At 45.8% G+C, this 18,533-nt stretch overlaps 1 protein-coding gene across 2 annotated transcripts in view; it reads left to right on the forward strand.

The window, feature by feature from the left end:
• ADCY4 (adenylate cyclase 4) overlaps window positions 1-18,533 on the forward strand; it is a 55,100-nt gene that overhangs the window by 23,698 nt on the left and 12,869 nt on the right. Inside the window, exons 13-22 of one of the 2 annotated variants that reach the window (XM_035102704.3) lie at window positions 1,182-1,268; window positions 2,015-2,084; window positions 3,859-3,956; window positions 5,898-5,982; window positions 7,635-7,772; window positions 7,879-7,986; window positions 8,562-8,746; window positions 9,848-9,932; window positions 14,245-14,403; window positions 16,054-16,203. In XM_035102704.3, coding sequence (XP_034958595.3) covers window positions 1,182-1,268; window positions 2,015-2,084; window positions 3,859-3,956; window positions 5,898-5,982; window positions 7,635-7,772; window positions 7,879-7,986; window positions 8,562-8,746; window positions 9,848-9,932; window positions 14,245-14,403; window positions 16,054-16,203 — 1,165 coding nt within the window. The remainder of the gene's footprint in view (window positions 1-1,181; window positions 1,269-2,014; window positions 2,085-3,858; window positions 3,957-5,897; window positions 5,983-7,634; window positions 7,773-7,878; window positions 7,987-8,561; window positions 8,747-9,847; window positions 9,933-14,244; window positions 14,404-16,053; window positions 16,204-18,533) is intronic. The other variant, XM_035102710.3, reaches the window with a different exon arrangement.

An 18,533-nucleotide genomic window follows, 5' to 3' on the forward strand; every position in this document is an offset into this window, starting at 1 on the left:
CTGAAGTAGCCAATCACGCAAGGCCCATTGTGTAAATAATGTATATAAGCAGATGGTTTTGGAAAAAGAGCCATTCTTCTCTTCTTCTCCTTGATGACTATGAGCTGAATAAAGAGCATGAAATTCACTCTCGACTCTGAGTATATTTCACCGAGTAAGATTGTCTTCCATAAACACGGTTTTAACAATGGGTCCGTAAGTGACTGTGGAGGCCAATTCTGGATCCACACTCCCTTCCACAGTGGGGACATTGGTTTCCAGGCGGGAGTTGATCACGGTGTGGATTTGCCAAGCGTGCCTTCCTCTTAGCACGTTTCTCCCTTGCGTCCTGAGATCGAGTTTCTTCAAAGCCCACGGCGCCTTTGGTAAAGGCTGTTCTCCAACTAGAGCGCTTGCAGGCCAGTGTTTCCCTGTTGTCAGTGTTTATACTACATTTTTTAAAGATTTGCCTTGAGACAGCAAGTTTAGTGGCACAGTGGAGGGCTGCAGAATTAATCTTGGGAGGGGAAGCAGTGGAAAGCTGGCAGGCAACTGGGTGAACATCCTGAATTGACCAGACACTTCATTTTTATTTTGGGAATGGAACCTAATGCTGGTGTTGGACCATTCTACACCTCACCTGATTCTGAAATGCTAAGCCCCCCTTTCCCAGCAGTGATGAGCTCCAGAGGTTGCTGGATTCCAGCTTCCTTCATCCCTGGCCATTGGCCATGCTGGCTGGGGCTGATGGGAGATGGAGTCCAGCAAAATCCAGAGGGTACCAGAATGTGGAAGGTTGTGCTAAACACTTTCTAAAGCCCCTCCTGTTTCCCATTGAGTTGAGGTGAGGAATGTTGTTGTGACTTAAGATCCCTGCCAGAAGTGGGGTTTGCAAGTTCCGCTGACCAGTGTGCCATGGTGATGCCAGGTGATTGACAAGTGAATGGCCCCACCCATCTCTCAAGATATGGGGGTTGGGAGAAGTGAGGATCTGGCCTGCCAGCTGGTAATTTAGCCCCCACTTCCCCACCTTAGATACTGAGCATTGGGAGTCCAGTTGCTTACTCAGTTGCGCCCTCTGCTGTCCGCTTGTTTTATTCTCTCTGTTGTGCTGTTTGGGCATTTTGTGTGGCGTTTCTTTGATTTCTGTGTGGTTCCTCAATACTCTGCTCGCTCTTTCTCCTCTCCTGGCTGCATGACAGGGGACGTGCCCCCAGGAGCCCAGATGAAGACCTGGAAGGAGTGGACGAGAAGTTCTTTCAGCTCATCGAACAGCTTAACTCGCAGAAGTGCGTCAATGAGACTGTGCGAGGGGTGGGGTGGGCTGGGGGGTGGGGAGAAGAAAACAGAGGCACAGGAAAGAAGCAGGGATAATTACAAAATCAGATGCAACAGAAGAAAGGGCTTCTGCTAGCATGAAATAATGGCACACAAGAGGGCATTTTGGCGAGTGCAGCTTTGTCACGTCATTGCATTGCAGGAACAAGAAGGGCTGCAACTTAGAAGTTTCTGCCTCCTGCACCACTGCTACAGGAGTCCTGTTTCCTGCTGCAGTGGATCACACCTAGCAAGAAAAGCAAAACAGTAAAGAAAAGGAGCAAGGGAAAAGGAGAGGAGGAGAACCTACTTCTTCTCCCCCAGTCACAAACAGCGCTAGGAACCAGTTTGCCTGCTGTTTGTTTTTGCTGAGTTTTCGAGTTTACTGGAGCCTCCCAGAAGTGGTTGGGGCAACCCAGTCAGATCGGCAGCATATAAATAAGAACATTATTTTATTATCAAGTTATTGCTATTAACTGTTTCCCAAGCCCTTTACCTATCTGGTATTACGTGAGATACCCAATGCCTTCAATGTGCCACATTCACTACTGTAAAACAACCATGCCCGTCTCCCTGCTTGACTATGAGTTTGTGGGTTGCAAGGGAATCTGGGTCCAAATCCTAATCTCCATTTTAAGGAGAGGTGGATTGGTGGAAGCAGGTGGGAATGTTGCCCAAGGAGAAACCTCCCATTTTTTCCTACACTTCTCCCCTGCAGGCAATGGAAGGAATCAGAAGATTTGAATCGCATCACACTGTACTTCAAGGAAAAATCCCTTGAGAAGGAGGTAAAGGACTTGGGTGTTTGTTTGTTTGTTTGTTTGTCGAATGCTCCAATATGAAGTCAGGCTCGCCCCTACCATTAGGCAGAGTGAGGCCTCAGGTGCCTCAGGTGGCGAATGTAAGAGGGCAGCAGGGGCAACCCTCCTGCTTGTTCTTGGTACCAAAATAAGATTTGGGATTCACTCCCACTAGATGTAGTGATGAACGCCAACCTGAACGGCTTTAAAAGGGGATTAGGCTAATTCATGGAGGATGAGGCTAAGAGTGGCTACTAGCCATGAAGGCTATACTCTGCCTCTGCAGGAAGTTGAACATGTGGGGTGTAACATAAGCAGTCAAGTACAACACTTCCTGTTTGCCCAGAGTGGACACACAGGGGGATGTTACTCCAGCCAGGAGGACTTCCTGTCACACCTGTCTGGAGCATCCTCCCCTTGTGTGTGACCAGGTAGATGGGCGTGACACTGTGAGACCCCATAAAAGGGCTGGTCACATAGCCATCTTCCCTTCTTCTCTTGATGCTGTTTGCGACGAATGTCCCCCTCTCTATTACTAAAATGCGACACAGGAATCCAGAGGTAAAGCCACCCACACTCTTCTCCCGCCTCCTCCAAATAAACCCCTTTATTCTTGTGGGTTTATAAGTAAAGAGACTCTCCTTCCAGCTCACATGGCCAGCTATCAAAAAAATAATAATCTCTAGGCTGTTTGATAGAATAATCTCCTGCCACCAGTAAAGGGTCTCACTCGGCTTGATTCCTCCTACTGCAAAAGTTTTCCCTTTCCACGCTGGCAACTTGTTGACACCCCAGGTTATCTTTCTAAACCTCCTCAGTGTTACTCTAAGACACAAACTTTCGCCTCTTCTCCTGAGGTAAGTTTTGTCCTCTAATGAGTTACCACTTCTGTGAGTCCCGATACCTTGCTGGAAAAATAATGACAATACTTCTTGGCACAAAAGAGAAGAATTTTATTAACCTTAGAACATAGTTGTTTCTTTAACGTTTCATGTGTTTATAAGCTATGTTTTGGTTGTAGATAATCTCTGTCAAACATTTAACATTGAGCCTTCCTAAACCCCATCTAGATCCCCACTATCCTAGCCTCTCAACTTTCTTCTTCACACCTACCCACTCCCACTCCCTCTCCTCAACTGACAAAACCGCTGCTCCCTCCTTTTAAACTGGGAACAGCCCCGCTCCCACCAGAATATTATGTCAGTCAGGCTGGAGGTGGATTTACTCTTTTCCAGCCAGGTAGGAATAAATATTTCAAAACCGTGTCAATCCGTTACACTGTTCTCTTGATGATTTTGCTGTCTGCTGGCTCTCAGCCAGCAGCACATGGGCTCATTTCCCTACATGGGATGCACCAACTCTCTTTTCTGTGACTACAATGTCTGCCTTCAGGGAACCTACTGTGAACTGAATGTAAGTAAACTTCTTATCATTACTTTTAAGAAAAGACTATTGTGTCTTTATTCTTTTTTGAGAGGGAACAAAGGGGATTTACCAGGAATAAACCCAGCTCTGGACAAGCCAGATTGGATTGCTTAAGTAAAGAGATTCAAACAAATCTTCTTGCAATGTACTGGGGAATGTACTCTGCTACTGACTCACTAGTGTGAGTGAGGAAGGATAATATGTCATCAATATATCCTTTCCTACTATCCACTTCATTCCAGAAAAAATGATGCAGAACAAAGCAGGGATGTTGTGCAGAGCAGCCCTTGCCCCTGTTTTCACAGTTGCTCACCCTGGGTTCTCTCTCTTTCTCTAGTATCGTCTCTCTGCGCTCCCGTCTTTTAATTACTACACGGCCTGCACCTTCCTGGTTTTCCTCTCCAACTTTCTCATCCAGATCCTCGTGGTTTACAAGTAAGCAGGAAGAGGGTGAGGAGAGGATGGGTGCGTGGGTGAGTTATTTTCGTAGGCAGGACTGGGCCCCAAAGCAGGAGATGACTTTTCCTATTTGGGTTAGGGATTTAGAACCATCCCTTGTTTGCATAGCTGGTTAGTTTTTTTAAGGGTTCCCCTAGAGGACCTGTTTATTGAGTATTCATCCTGATTTGCTTGCACAAAGCTTATGCAGCGGTTAGACTACTTGGCCCACCAGATGGCTCTTTTAATTGTGCATTCATGATGCTCAGGGTGGTATATCCAGCTTTTAATACTGTACACCTGCAGAAGTTTGGGGAAGAGATACCGTATTGTCTCAAACTGATGCATGTCCCATAACTTTCTGAAATCCTGTGTGATTTTTATATCATAACTGTTCTGGTTTGTTTTCCCTACTGCTTTTTGTCGCACAAGAATTCCCCTCCAGGCAGCAAAGGTTGGGAAAGCATTGCAAAACATCTCACAAAGTGAAATGATGTCTGGACCGTCCAGTATAAATCTACCACTTACGCATCAATGCATGGGGGCAACACTCCAGCAGCCTAGAGGGATCCTGCATCCAATTATTATTGAACATTTGTTTTGATTAGTTTGTGGGGGCAGTTAAAAGACAACAAGATTTGCTTGCAGGGTGTTTAATTAACCCACCATTTTCAATGCATTTCCCAATCACTTTCCTAACCACAAAAAGTCTGTTTTTATTTTCAAAGTGGATTTATTGGGCTGGGGTGACAGAGTGCTTTAAACCACTGCGCAAACCTCTGTTTCCTGGTATGCTCTCGAATTCCTCCCCCAAGCGATAGCCAGCATGGAGGGGCCTGACTTGGAATGGGGATTGTAGAAAAGAGGGTTGGAGGGGAGATGTTCCCTCTGGGCACAATGGAATTCCCCGTCTGTTGTTTGTAACAGCCTAAATTTGGAAAGAAGGAGGTGCTTTTCTTTTTTAAGTTGGGCAACGTACCCATAAGTGTGTTTACTTGGATATTATGTGTGACAGAGATCTGTGGGGTTTACCTCCTAGTAAGTATGTTTAGGTGTTCACCCCAAATTAGATTAGACCAGGGCTGTTTCCAAACATTGGACTACAACTCCCATCTTCCTTGGACCATTGGCTGTGCTTTCTGGAGCTGACTGATGGGAGTTGGAGTCCAACAGCATTTTCTTGGGCTAGACTATCTGAGGCAAAAGGTTGTCATGCGGCTGGAACGATCAAAGCCTTGGTTCCCTTTTAAAACATCAAAGCAGGCAGTTCATTTGAATCTAGCACTGACTGGAACCAAGCATGAGTTTCTAGTCCTCATAGATGCACAGATAAGTCAGGAAACGGTGAGCAGTGCCTTGTGGGAAATGACACACTTGTAAGAGGCTGAGTATGCCAAGGGGTGCAAAGCACGCTTTAGTACTTTTGTGAACGGGGTTCAAACTGCAAGAAAGGGGATTTCTGCTAAACATTAGGAAGAACTTCCTGAGAGCAGGAGCAGTTTGATAGCAGCAGCAGACAGCTTTGGGAAGTGATGGACTCTCCTTTGTTGGAGATTTTTTTCAAAGTACAGCATGAATGGCTACCCATCAGAGATGGGGAACCTGTGGCTCAGTCGGAAGAGCATGAGACTCTTAACCTCACGGTTGTGAGTTCAAGGCCCACACTGGGCAAAAGATTCCTGCATTGCAGGGGGTTGGACTAGATGACCCTTGAGGGCTGCGGTTGTTGGGAACTGGGGTCCAACAACACTTGGAGAACAACAGGTTCTTTATCCCTCCTAAGAGCGCATTTCTCGTGCCTGAAAGATGCTGGATGGCGTCTTCTGCATGGTCCATTCCAGCTCTATGGGTCTAATGCCTGGCTCCTTCCCAGAATCAAAAAGTTTAAATGCAAAATGTATGCCATATTTGGTTGCCTTGTCTGCTCTTTCCATCCAGGACAGAAGAGTTGGGGATATCCTATGGAATTTCCTTCTTCCTCTTCCTCCTCCTCCTCCTCACCTGTTTTGCAGGCCACCTGGCAGTAAGTCATGCAGATTTTACTTCTCACCCCCCCTCCCCCGGTCATGCAACTTGCCCAGCATCCCTAAGGAATGTGGGATGCAGCCTTGGTACCCAGTCAACCCATTGGCCCATCGAGCTCAGTATCACTGACACTGGCTGCCAGCAGTTTCAGCTGGGGTGTTTTTCTATGGAGGGAGGGAGGGATAGATGGATGCCAGGGATCAAATCACAGGAACTGAGCTATGGCCCTTTTGCACTTCCCTTTTTTTCCGGGCTGTCGGAGCACGGATATGATGAAACATTGTGGTTGGGTGATTCTGGGGCCCTGCTGCTGCTACAAGGAGCTTGGTAGCCCTGCTTGCGGAAGTTATTCATATGGTTAAAGTTTGCAACTGTATTGTCCGCGCTAAGCGAGGACACCGTTGAGAGGAAGCGAAATGGCTTGACCTCAGCTGTTTTCTGCCAGCAGGGTTCTTCGACCAAAATTAGCCACCTGTGAAACCAGCAGAGCTAAAGAGGTTTTAAGGTGCAAAAGCACGGGTGAGGGAATCCTCCGCTTGCTGCCCACACTGCGCTTTGTGTCACCTTACTCCAGAGGTGGGGGACCTCTTTTTTTATTATTAAAGCCCACCTCCCTATCCTCCATCCAGCAGGAGGCACTGCCAGAATGCAAGGACACGGACCAGGCAAAGCAATGCATCTGGCTGGCCACTGCGAGAACAGGATGCGGTGCTAGGTGGGCCATTGACCTGATCCAGCAGGCTTTTTTATGCCCTTAATAGAGCGTGAATTGTAAAAGATGTTTAGGTATACCTTTCCCAAAAAACCGGAAGCTTTTCTATTGGGACTAATAGGGGAGGAAATAGCAAAAAGAGACCAGAGACTATTTATGTATGCTACAAGGACTTTATTAGCCCAATACCTAAACATCTTTTACAATTCACGCTCTATTAAGGGCATAAAAAAGCCTGCTGGATCAGGTCAATGGCCCACCTAGCACCGCATCCTGTTCTCGCAGTGGCCAGCCAGATGCATTGCTTTGCCTGGTCCGTGTCCTTGCATTCTGGCAGTGCCTCCTGCTGGATGGAGGATAGGGAGGAAACTACAAGAGATACCGACGATTGAGGAGTGGCAGGCAAAAATGATTGACTATGCAGAGTTAGCAAAGTTGACCTGCGGGATCCGTGACCAGGGAGAGACAAAGTACCAAAGGGAATGGAGTAAATTCATTGACTATATGGAGAAGAACTGTAGAAGTTTAAAGACTCTTGCAGGACTGAAATAAATCCTACAAACTGGTTTAAAATGTGGGTAAAAAGGAACTGCGAGATAAGAGTAAGAAATAAAGCCGAATGACGGGAGGGAGGGAAGTCACAGCTCGGCAGAGCGAAATGAACTGCGATGGGTGAATATAAGATGAATTGTATATATTTTTTGTTTTGTTTTGTTTCTTTATTTGGAAAATTGAATAAAAATTACTCAATCGAGCTTATTAAATTGGCACAACCCAGTTTTGCTCCATGATGTTTAGGTGGCTCCTAAGATGCAATAGAAACTCATAGCGATCTGATTAAGAATCTAAAGTGAGGAGCGATGAGGGTAGAGAAATAAGAAAACGGGACAACGGATGTTCTTGACCCTTTCTTCACCCCACTCCTTCTTTTGCATCAGAAGTGCTTCCTGAAAGGTCCAAAAGCCTTATCGTGGGTCCCGTCCATCTCAGCCAGCATCTGCACCCAGCCGTGGCTGCGAGTCTCTTTGGGCATCGTCACCATCCTGGTGGTCCTCACCATGGCAGTGCTGAATTTGGTAGGAGACATGTTTGGCTCAGCGCTACTCGTGTGTCGCCAGCCTGTGCCTCGCCTTATCCCTTCTAAAGCTCTCCTTCTCTCTCCTTTCCTGGGTGGATTATTAGTTCTTCATGCCAGAGACGTCCTGCTTTTCGAAAGCTCAGAATTCCACTACGGGGGGATTGAACGCCACACAAGAGTTTGCTCGCTTTAACTCTCTCTTCAGTGTGCCAGTAAGTATGTAACCCAGGCATAGGCAAACTCGGCCCTCCAGATGTTTTGAGACTACAATTCCCATCATCCCTGACCACTGGTCCTGTTAGCTAGGGATGTTTCTGTTTTTCTTGTTATGTGTAGGGGTTCGGCGTCAGCGTCGTTTATGCAGGTTCTCTGTTGTTTGTTCGTGCTTCTCTGTTGGTGAGAGAGGTCGGGATTCGACTTAGGATGTGATTGCTCATTTGTGGTTGGCTGTGATGATCTTCACACCCAACTCCCCATCCCACCCACCTCTTTCCCCCCTTCCTCATAATGTCTCAACAAGTAAAATTGATGTGTAAAAATGATGCATGAGACACTGCACTACCTTTGTAACCCCAAAAAAAATCCTTAATAAAAATAATTATTAAAGATTAAAGCTAGGGATGATGGGAGTTGTAGTCCCAAAACATCTGGAGAGCCGAGTTTGCCTATGCCTGATGTAACCCTTCGGATGCAATTGTTTTTCCTTTGCTGTTGCTGATGATTGCTGTTGCTGATGAGGTCTAGCCCTCGTTCTGTTTTTGACTGCCCTGCCCTCTTCCCCCTCCAGTATTACATCTACTGCTGCATCTTGGGGTTCCTCTCCTGTTCCCTCTTCCTGCACATGAACTTTGAGCTCAAGCTCACCATGCTGACCCTCTGCCTCGTCGTCTACAACGTGCTGTTCCTCCACACCCACTCGTGGCTCTCCGACTGCTACGTCTCCCGCCTCTACCCCAACCAGACAGCTCTCAGGTAACTAGTCCTCATGGAACTGGCGGCAACGTCCTGGCATAAAGGCAGAAACCAAGTGGAGGCTACCCAAGGCATTTGCAATGTTAGTGAGTGAGCGTCATGGGGGCTGCTCCCTCTGGACTCCATATCCCCCCTCCCCACCCCCTGAGTAAGAAATAGAGAAGATAAGTGTGCACAGTCCTTTTTTTTCTGGGGGTACGCATACCCCTAAACGTCTTGTGAATCTAAGTTTGGCCTCATTGAGGGGCAGTATGGCGCTGTGGGTTAAACCACAGAGCCTAGGGCTTGGCGATCAGAAGGTTGGCGGTTCGAATCCCCGCGACGGGGTGAGCTCCCATTGCTCGGTCCCAGCTCCTGCCAACCTAGCAGTTCGAAAACACGTAAAAGTGCAAGTGGATAAATAGGTACCGCTACAGTGGGAAGGTAAACGGCGTTTCCGTGTGCTGCTTTGGTTCACCAGAAGTGGCTTTGTCATGCTGGCCACATGACCCGGAAGCTGTACGCCGGCTCCCTTGGCCAATAACGCGAGATGAGCGCCGCAACCCCTAATAGTCAGGGATCCCTTTACCTTTATGTCAATATGAGTAGGAAAATTAGAGTACCCCTAAACATTTTTTTCCAATGGAAAAAGCACTGAGTGTGCCTATACACCCCATCTCTCCAAGTGTTCTGGGTTGGTTACAGCACAATCAGTCTGAATCTTGCTGAACACATGAGAGCTGAAAGAGGAAGTGGGAAATAGAGCCACTCTACCAACTTCCTCCTTCAGCTCTATGTGCTTTTCAAGGGAGGAAAATGTCGCCACCTCAAGGGGGCAGTATGCGCTTGTGTTTAAAGACTTTGCAGGCACCAGGGGAAAGCCTTAAAGACACTATTGCACCTGTGGGCACCGTCTTGGCAACCCCTGGTGTAAGCTGTAATAAGGTGACTTGACTGTGTTCCTGTGAATCACGCCTGAGGAGAGTGCTTTTTATTGTAGCTTCCTGTGAACATATTGGGTTCAGATGCGAGACCTCGAGGATTATGGGAGAGGGCTGACTCAAGAGTGATCTTCTCTTCTTCCCCTTCTTCTTCTTTTTAACCCCCCCCCCCCGCTTCTAGACCTGGGGTGCTGAAGGAGCCTAAGGTGATGGGAGCATTCTCGTTCTTCGTCTTCTTCTTCACCCTCTTGGCTCTGGCCAGGCAGGTAAATTGCTTTCCTATCCCAGCAGCTGGGCAAGGCAGCCCTGAAGAAAGCGAGCATCCATTTCAAGAAGAGCTCATTTCGCTGTTCTCTGTGGAGATGTTCTCCACATTCATTAATAATAATAATAATAATAATAATAATAATAATAATAATAATAATATATTTATACCCCACCCATCTGGCTGGGTTTCCCCAGCCACTCTGGGCAGCTTCCAACAAATATTAAAATACAATGGTCTATGTATATAGTTTACTATTAACTTTTTTTAAAAAAGGAGATGTGGAGAACACGCTCTATACTGCCAGGCTTCCAATCGAACAAGACAACAGCAGGAAAGGAACATGGATTGGGAGGGATGAGGAAGTAAGCGAGCTCAGGTTCAAGTTCTTAGCCCAAGCTTTCAAAGATTGGGTGGAAAAGTTCAAGGAGGTTTCCCAGCTGTACTGTTGGGGTGGTCCTGCAGCCCATCTCCCTCCCTCCTCTACTGCAACCATAATGTAATAACATCTGCTAGGCAAGAGTTGGTGGAGGGAGGATTCTGGTGTTGGCTTTCCGGCCAGGATTGCCTGCATGTCTTCCATGGAACAACTTGTGCATTGCAGTGGATTGTCTGTGCATTGTCCTATACGGGCTGCAAGGGATAAGCAATTTTGCAGACGAAGGATGGCGTTACTTAGGTATTGCATCCTTCACAACCATCTGCTGTGGGTTGGGTGCCTGTTTGCTTTGCTGTGCCATGCAAGAAACCACTGTTTCCTGTGTTGCCTTCTAGGTCATCTCTCCCCCCACCTCCATCTGAGCCCCAGCAGCTTCCCCTTCTGATTGTGGTTTGATTGTTTGCGGTCCATGCCTATGCTAGTCAAGCAGAGTTTGACAGCATTATTCATGTGGTAGAAGTGGGAAAGAACACTGAAGGAGGCCGTATCAACACTCTTCTTCTTTGGTGATCACTCGTAACTGAGTAAGATTGTCTTCCATAAACACGATTTTAACAATGGGTCCGTAAGTGACTGAGGAGGCCAATTCAGGATCCACACGTCCTTCCACAGCGGGGACATTGGTTTCCAGGCAGGAGTTGATCACGGTGTGGATTTGCCAAGCGTGCCTTCCTCTTACCACATTTCTCCCTTGCGTCCTGAGATCGAGTTTCTTCAAAGCCCATGACACCTTTGGTAAAGGCTATTCTCCAACTGGAGGCCAGTGTTTCCCAGTTGTCAGTGTTTATACTACATTTTTAAAGATTTGCCTTGAGATAGTCTGTAAACCTCTTTTGTTGACCACCAGCATTACGCTTTCCATTTTTAAGTGGTCCATGTTTCACAAGCATATAGTAAGGTTGGTAGTACAATAGCTTTGTAAACAAGCACTTTGGTTTCCCTGTGAATGTCCCTGTCCTCAAACACTCTGCACTTCAATTGGGAGAAAGCCACACTCGCAGAACTCAGGCAATGCTGGATTTCAGCATCAACGTTGGCCCTTGTGGAAAGGTAACTGCCTAGGTAGGAGAAGCAATCAACATTTTCCAACGTTACACCACTGGGTTGGATTTGTGGTGCTGCAGAGGGGTTATTTTGTACTTGTTGGTGCAGCACTTTGGTTTTTTGGATGTTGAGTGATAGACCAAGCTTTTCGTAAGCTTCTGCAAAGATATTTTAGGATAGTTTGGAGGTCATCCTCTGAGCATTGTCATCAGCATACTGAAGCTCTATGACGGAAGTTACGGTAACCTTACTTTTTGCTTTTAGCCTGTTCAGATTGAAGAGCTTTCCATCTGTTCGATATATGATTTCTACTCCGGTGGGGAGTTTCCCGTCGACAAAATGTAGGATCACGGCAATGAAAATAATGAATAGAGTTCAACACTATGCACTTAAATCACTAGTAAGCTACTTTAAACACTCATGGCTCCCCACAAAGAATCCTGGGAATTGTAGTTTTCTAGGGGTGCTGAAAGTTGTTAAGAGACCCCTAATCTCACAGAGCTAAATTTCCCATATTTCTCAGAGTTCCTAGAATTAGAGATAGATTGTTAAACCACTCTGGGAATTGTAGCTCTGTGATTAAGTGTAGCTCTCAGCACCTTTAACAAGCTACAGTTCCCATGATTCATGGAGGGAGGGTTATTTAAAGTGGTGTAACAGCATTTTAAGTGTAAGGTCCAGGTAGAGACTCTCATCTTTTTGTCCAAGTTGTGGTTTTCTCACTTTGCATATTTGATTTGGGAAAGAAGTGCAGGTCAATGGAATTACTTTTCTTCATGTGATTTTTTTTTTAAGTTGGGGAAGGGTTTTTGCAGCAAGCCAAGATTCATTCTCTGATATCTTCAGATGGGACTGGGAAAGGTTTCCTACCTAGAATTATGGTGAGCGGCTGCCAGTCAGAATTTACAGTACTGAAGTAGATGGACTGACTTGGAATAGGCAGAGGTTTAGTGGTCTGGTGTCTCAATAGAGTATCTCCTAGGAGAACCTTTTAGCCACTGAGAATAAGTCTTTTCACCTTTTGTGCTGATTGGAGCCAATCAGAGCGAAAGGAGGATTGGCTCCTAGGGTCACTCTGAAGGAGGCATGTAGGAAGCGACTTGTTCTGTATGCTCCAAAATTGAGCGTTCAGGAGCAATGAAAACTCATGGTGCTTCCCTTTCAAGAGAATGGTGTGCAAGTTCTCAAACTTCAGGGAAAACACAACTTAAATCACTCCAATAGAAGATATTGAATATGATAAAGGTAAAGGGACCCCTGACCATTAGGTCCAGTCGCAGACGACTCTGGGGTTGCGGTGCTCATCTCGCTTTACTGGCCGAGGGAGCCGGCGTACAGCTTCCGGGTCATGTGGCCAGCATGACTAAGCCGCTTCTGGCAAACCAGAGCAGTGCACGGAAACGCTGTTTACCTTCCCACTGGAGTGGTACCTATTTATCTACTTGCACTTTGACGTGCTTTCGAACTGCTAGGTGGGCAGGAGCAGGGACCGAGCAACAGGCGCTCACCCCGTCATGGGGATTCAAACCACTGACCTTCTGATCGGCAAGCCCTAGACTCTGTGGTTTACACCACAGCGCCACCCGCATCCCTTATTGAATATGATAGCCATCTTCAAATGTCTAAAGGGCTGTCATGTGGAAGATGTAGCAAACCTGTTTTCTCATGCTCCAGAGGAAAGCATCTGCACCAATGAATCCAGATTACAAAAAGGAGATACCAACTAAATATTAGGAAGAACTTCCTGACAGCCAGAGCTGTTCAAAAGTAGAATGGGCTACCTCGAAAGGCATGTGGAGTGTTCCACATAATTTCCCCGTGTATGTGCACAGATCTAGCTGAAAGGCAACATGTGAGGATCTGCATTGATGGTTGCAATGCATCACATATTATTATTATTATTATTGTCTCATTATGAGAGTATTGTATACTCCTAGAAGGGTGTGTGCCAGTGGGCTTGTCTGTGACTACTTATGAATTTGCCGCTACACTCAGGGCCAGCCCACCTAACGGGCAAGGTGAGGCAACCGCCTCGGGCGGCAGAATCCACTGCGGCAGCAGATCCGGCCTCCAAGGAATGAATTGCTTGCTGCTGCTGTGGTGGCAGAGATGCCAGCTCTGATACCTCCTTGGCAGCCCGGCAATGCCATCTCTACAGCAGCCTCTTGGTGAATAGAAGACACTTCTGGTCCCCTCCCGCCCTTCTTCACGATGTAGATCTTCACTCGCCCCTTCTTGCCTGGTGGCAGTGGAGAGGGGTGTGTGCGCCATTTTGTGGTTCTCCTCAGGTGTCAAAATGCATAGGGCCGGCCCTGACTACTGGGTATAAGGCAGCTTCCTATGTTTCTGTGTAGCACTGGGTGAGGTTTCAGGTTTACTCCATATTTAAAAGTGAATCAAACTGGCACGACTTTTTGCTAAGAGCGTCTCCATCCCCATCGTTTAGCCCAGACACTGAAGTCCAGCTCCGAGGGCCTTCTGGTGGCTCCCTCCCTGCGAGAAGTGAGATTGCAGGGAACCAGGCAAGAGGGCCTTCTTGGTAGTGGCGCCCGCCCTGCGGAATGCCCTCCCATCAGATGTCAAAGAAATAAACACCTGGATTTTAGAAGACAACTGAAGGCAGCCCTGTTTAGGGAAGTTTTTAATGTTTGATGTTTTACCGTGTATTTAATACTCTGTTGGGAGCCGCCCAGAGTAGCTGGGGAAACCCAGCCAGACGGGCAGAGTATTAATAATAAATTATTATTATTAATATCAAAGGGGTATCCTTCAGCTTTCCGCTCCCTTCCTAATCCCCCTTTGTCTTTCTCTCTCCACCCCTATCTCTCAGAACGAATATTACTGCCGTCTAGATTTCCTCTGGAAGAAGAAGTTCAAGGAAGAACGTGAGGAGATTGAAACCATGGAGAACCTCAACCGTGTCTTGCTGGAGAATGTGCTTCCCGCTGACGTAGCTCAGCAGTTCATTCGCCAGAACCGGCGCAATGAGGTGAGCCTTGAAGCTTAATGGCCAAAGACCCAGGGGAGAAGAAATAAAGGGGAGTCTAAGCCAAGGACCAGAAATGCTTTGGTACTGAATCGGTCCAATCCAAAGGGACATCTGAGAAAATCAGTGGAGGCATCAACCCTCTTTGTTGTACGAGTGACTAGGTTGCAGTGCTTAGCACTGCATTTCAAGAGGAGGTCCACGAAAATTTAATATTTAGGTCAATTGCAAACTTACAGATATAGAAACTCTGCATAACCTTAAAAAAAAACCATTGTGATAATTTCCAAAACTTCAGACTGGGTCCTGAACAAATCAAAAATAAAATGTAAATATTATTTTCCTGAAGATAAGGTGAGGACCCAGCTGCAGTTTGTTTGTTTATTTATTTAGTTGGCAAGATTTAAGTGTCACCGTATCAAAAAAAACTATGTGGTTTGCATGAAATAGTTTAGAATAGTCATTTAAAAATAGCTTTTGGTTGTTGCTAGAATGACAGTAACACAGATGGTCTTTTCCATTGAGAACTGAACTGGCACAATTGTATCTGGCATTGATGGAGAAGCTGACTCATAATTTAAGCAGACACGTATGGAAATGTGTGGTTTCCATTTCTGACTTAAAAAAAAAAAAATCTACTTCTGAAGCTTTAAAACCCTCTCCTTCATATGCTGGTTTTTGAAGAGACTCTATAAATTGACATGACTTGTTCCTCTTTTCCTTTTCATGCATTCTGCATACAGATATGATACTTGTATGATTTTCCTTCCTTCTTTCTTTCTTTCTTTCTTTCTTTCTTTCTTTCTTTCTTTCTTTCTTTCTTTCTTTCTTTCTTTCTTTCCAATTTCATTGAAAAAAACTATAAAGACAGATCTACAGGTACAGATATAATAAATTATATAGCCAAATACAGAATTTCACAATAAATCTGATTTCGGAATTCCATTAAGCCATAGCATTTTGTCAGATGGCCTTCAATGTATTCAATGCAACATTTATTTTTTGTGATAAGAATTCACATATTCTGTATGTTGCCCCCTGTTACCTCCCACTACACACCCTAGAGGAAAGAGTTGGTTATTATAAGGTTCCTCGAGACCACTACATGCCCAAATGCTGGAGCAGTGGCTGGAGTTTAGGACTCGGGAGACAAAGGCCGAAGCCTCCACTCTAGGGCCAGGCTGACCTACCTCACAGGGCTGTTGAGAGGATAAAACTGAGAGAGGGGAGAATTATGTTTTGTGTGCCAACATGAGCTCCTTGAAGGAAAAGTGGCATAGAAAAGTAATGTATAAACCAGGGGTCAGCAAACTTTTCCAGCAGGGGGCTGGTCCCCTGCCCCTCAGATCTTATGGGGGGCCAGACTATATTTTGGAAAAAAATATGAACCAATTCCTATGCCCCACAAATAACCCAGAGATGCATTTTAAATAAAAGGACACATTCTACTCATGTAAAAACATGCTGATTCCCGGACCGTCCGCGGGCTGGATTTAGAAGGCGATTGGGCCGCATCCGGCCCCCGGGCCTTAGTCTGGGGACCCCTGGTATAAACGAACAGATTGGGTGGGTGGGGAATTTGCTTCCATGTCATGATTTTTAAAGGGTTGCCCTGTCTGCCGAGGTCTGATAATGCCCCCCCCTCTCCCCCAGCAGGATCTTTACCACCAGTCGTATGACTGTGTCTGTGTCCTCTTCGCCTCCATCCCGGACTTCAAAGAATTTTACTCTGAATCGAACGTAAACCATGAAGGACTCGAATGCCTTCGACTACTCAATGAGATCATAGCCGACTTTGATGAGGTATTGGGAGTTCCAGTCCTTATTTAAATGTTGTTGTTATTGTTGTTTAAACAGCTTTTCTTTTCTAAAAAAAATTATAACAGTACAAAACAGATTTCCTATATAGAGATTTCTCCGAATCTCTGGGCTTCCCACCTTCCCCTCCATGGGTCCTATTGTCAACCTTTTCATTCTCCAGTAATCCATATTTTATCCATAATATTTGCTACATTACAAGCGTTATTGCAATTCTGCTAATGTTTTCATCTGCTTACAGTGGTCTCCCAGGTAAATTATAAATTCCCCCCATTCCTTATTAAAGTTTTGGTCTTCTTTGTTCCTGAGCTTTTTTTTTTTTAACATAATTTTATTGATTTTACAAATTACAAAAAAATGGTACATACATAAACACCTTTTCCACCTTCTTCCCACCGCCCTCCATGGGTCCTCCCCTGCCACAGAAGTATCCCACGCAGGTGAGCAGTCAGAGATGGTCCATTTTATGGTTGGTTTTCTGTCCTCCTCCCCCTCCCCTGCCCCCAAAGCCCCCCCCCCCTGTTCCTGAGCTTTTCCAGTCAGTTTTGGTATTTCGGCATACTCCAACAGCTTAGTTTGCCATTCCTCTCTGGTAGGGACTTTGTGTTCTTTCCATCTCCGGGCTAGTAACATCCGTGTGGCTGTCGTTGCATTTTTAAACAACTTTTCAAGGGTTGCTTACACAAGAAAAGGCTACTGGATCAGGCCAATGGCCCATCAAGCCCTCCAGTGTGGTGTAGTGGTTAAGAGCGGTAGACTCATAATCTGGGGAACCGGGTTCGCGTCTCTGCTCCTCCACATGCAGCTGCTGGGTCTCTCAGCCCCACTCACCTCAGAGTGTTTGTTGTGGGAGAAGAAGGGAAAGGAGAATGTTAGCTGCTTTGAGACTCCTTCGGGTAGTGCTAAAGCAGGATATCAGATCCAAACTCCTCCTCCTCCTCCTCCTCCTCCTCCTCCTCCTCCTCCTCCTCCTCCTCCTCCTCCTCCTCCTCCTCCTCCTCCTCCTCTTCTTCTTCTTCTTCTTCTTCTTCTTCTTCTTCTTCTTCTTCTTCTTCTTCTTCTTCTTCTTCTTCTTCTTCTTCTTCTTCTTCTTCTTCTTCCATCCTATTATCATGGTGGCCATCCAGATGCCCGGGGGGAAATGCAAGCAGGATCTGAGCACAAGAGCACTCTCCCCTCCTGTTGTTTTCAGCAATTGGCATTCACTTGCAGTCTCCAACTGTGGAGGCTGAGCATTGCCATCATGGCTAATGGCAACTGATTGCCATCTCCTCCTGAATTTGTCCGATCCTCTTTTAAAAGCCATCCAGGTTGGTTGCCATTACTGCCTCCTGTGGGAGTGAGTTCCATAGTTCAACCATGTGCTGCATGGAGAAGTCCTTCCTTTTATTTGATCTCCCAGCGTTCAGCGTCATAGGGTATCCACGAGTTCTAGGGTTATGAAAGAGGAAGAAGAGTTTTTCTCTTCCTGCTTTCTCCATTGCCATGCATGCTATCAAAGGGGTGTGCACCTGAAATAGCTGTCCAAAGCTGCTGAAATCTCAGTGATAAACTCAATATCAGAAAAACACATTTATTTATTTTTACAGAATAATCATCATAAGTAAATAACAATAAAAATGTGCACCCCACCGCCGAGGCCATTCCATTGTAACTATCTGACCTCCCAAAATTTCAACACCTCTTGCGATGGTTTGACCCCTTTCCGTTTTAACAGTAAAAATTCTACAAACACTCTCCATATCTCCTCAGAATCATTGCATATTCAATGCATATTCACCATCTTACGTTAATGGCACATGTTAATTTATCATTAAAAGCTATATCCCACACCTCTTTATACCATTCTTCCGTTTTATATTCTGCTTGCCCCTTCCACTTCCCAACTATCATAATTCATGCAGAAACAAAATAAATAAAAATTCCTTCCAGTAGCACCTTAGAGACTAACTAAGTTTGTTATTGGTATGAGCTTCCGTGTGCATGGAATTTTAAAACTTTGTTTCTACTACGGCAGACCAACTCGGCTATCTACCTGTAACTATAATTCATGCAGCTGTAAATAAATTTGTGAGCAAGTCCTTCATGGCCTGCGAACCTTCCACCCCATCGGAAATTGATAATAATGCTACCACTGGACTTTGGGTCAGCTTTAACCCAGTGCTTTCTGTTATCTCCTTAAACACCCTTTACAAAAAAAAGGTACATATTTACACCCCCACCACATGTGAAAATAATTCCCTGTTTCCTGGCATCCCCTCCAACATAACACCGAATATTCATTGTTCATTTTAATCTGACTGGTGTTAAATACC

Source organism: Zootoca vivipara, chromosome 12 (assembly GCF_965207765.1).
Source record: "Zootoca vivipara chromosome 12, rZooViv2.hap1.1, whole genome shotgun sequence".
Taxonomy (NCBI): domain Eukaryota; kingdom Metazoa; phylum Chordata; class Lepidosauria; order Squamata; family Lacertidae; genus Zootoca; species Zootoca vivipara.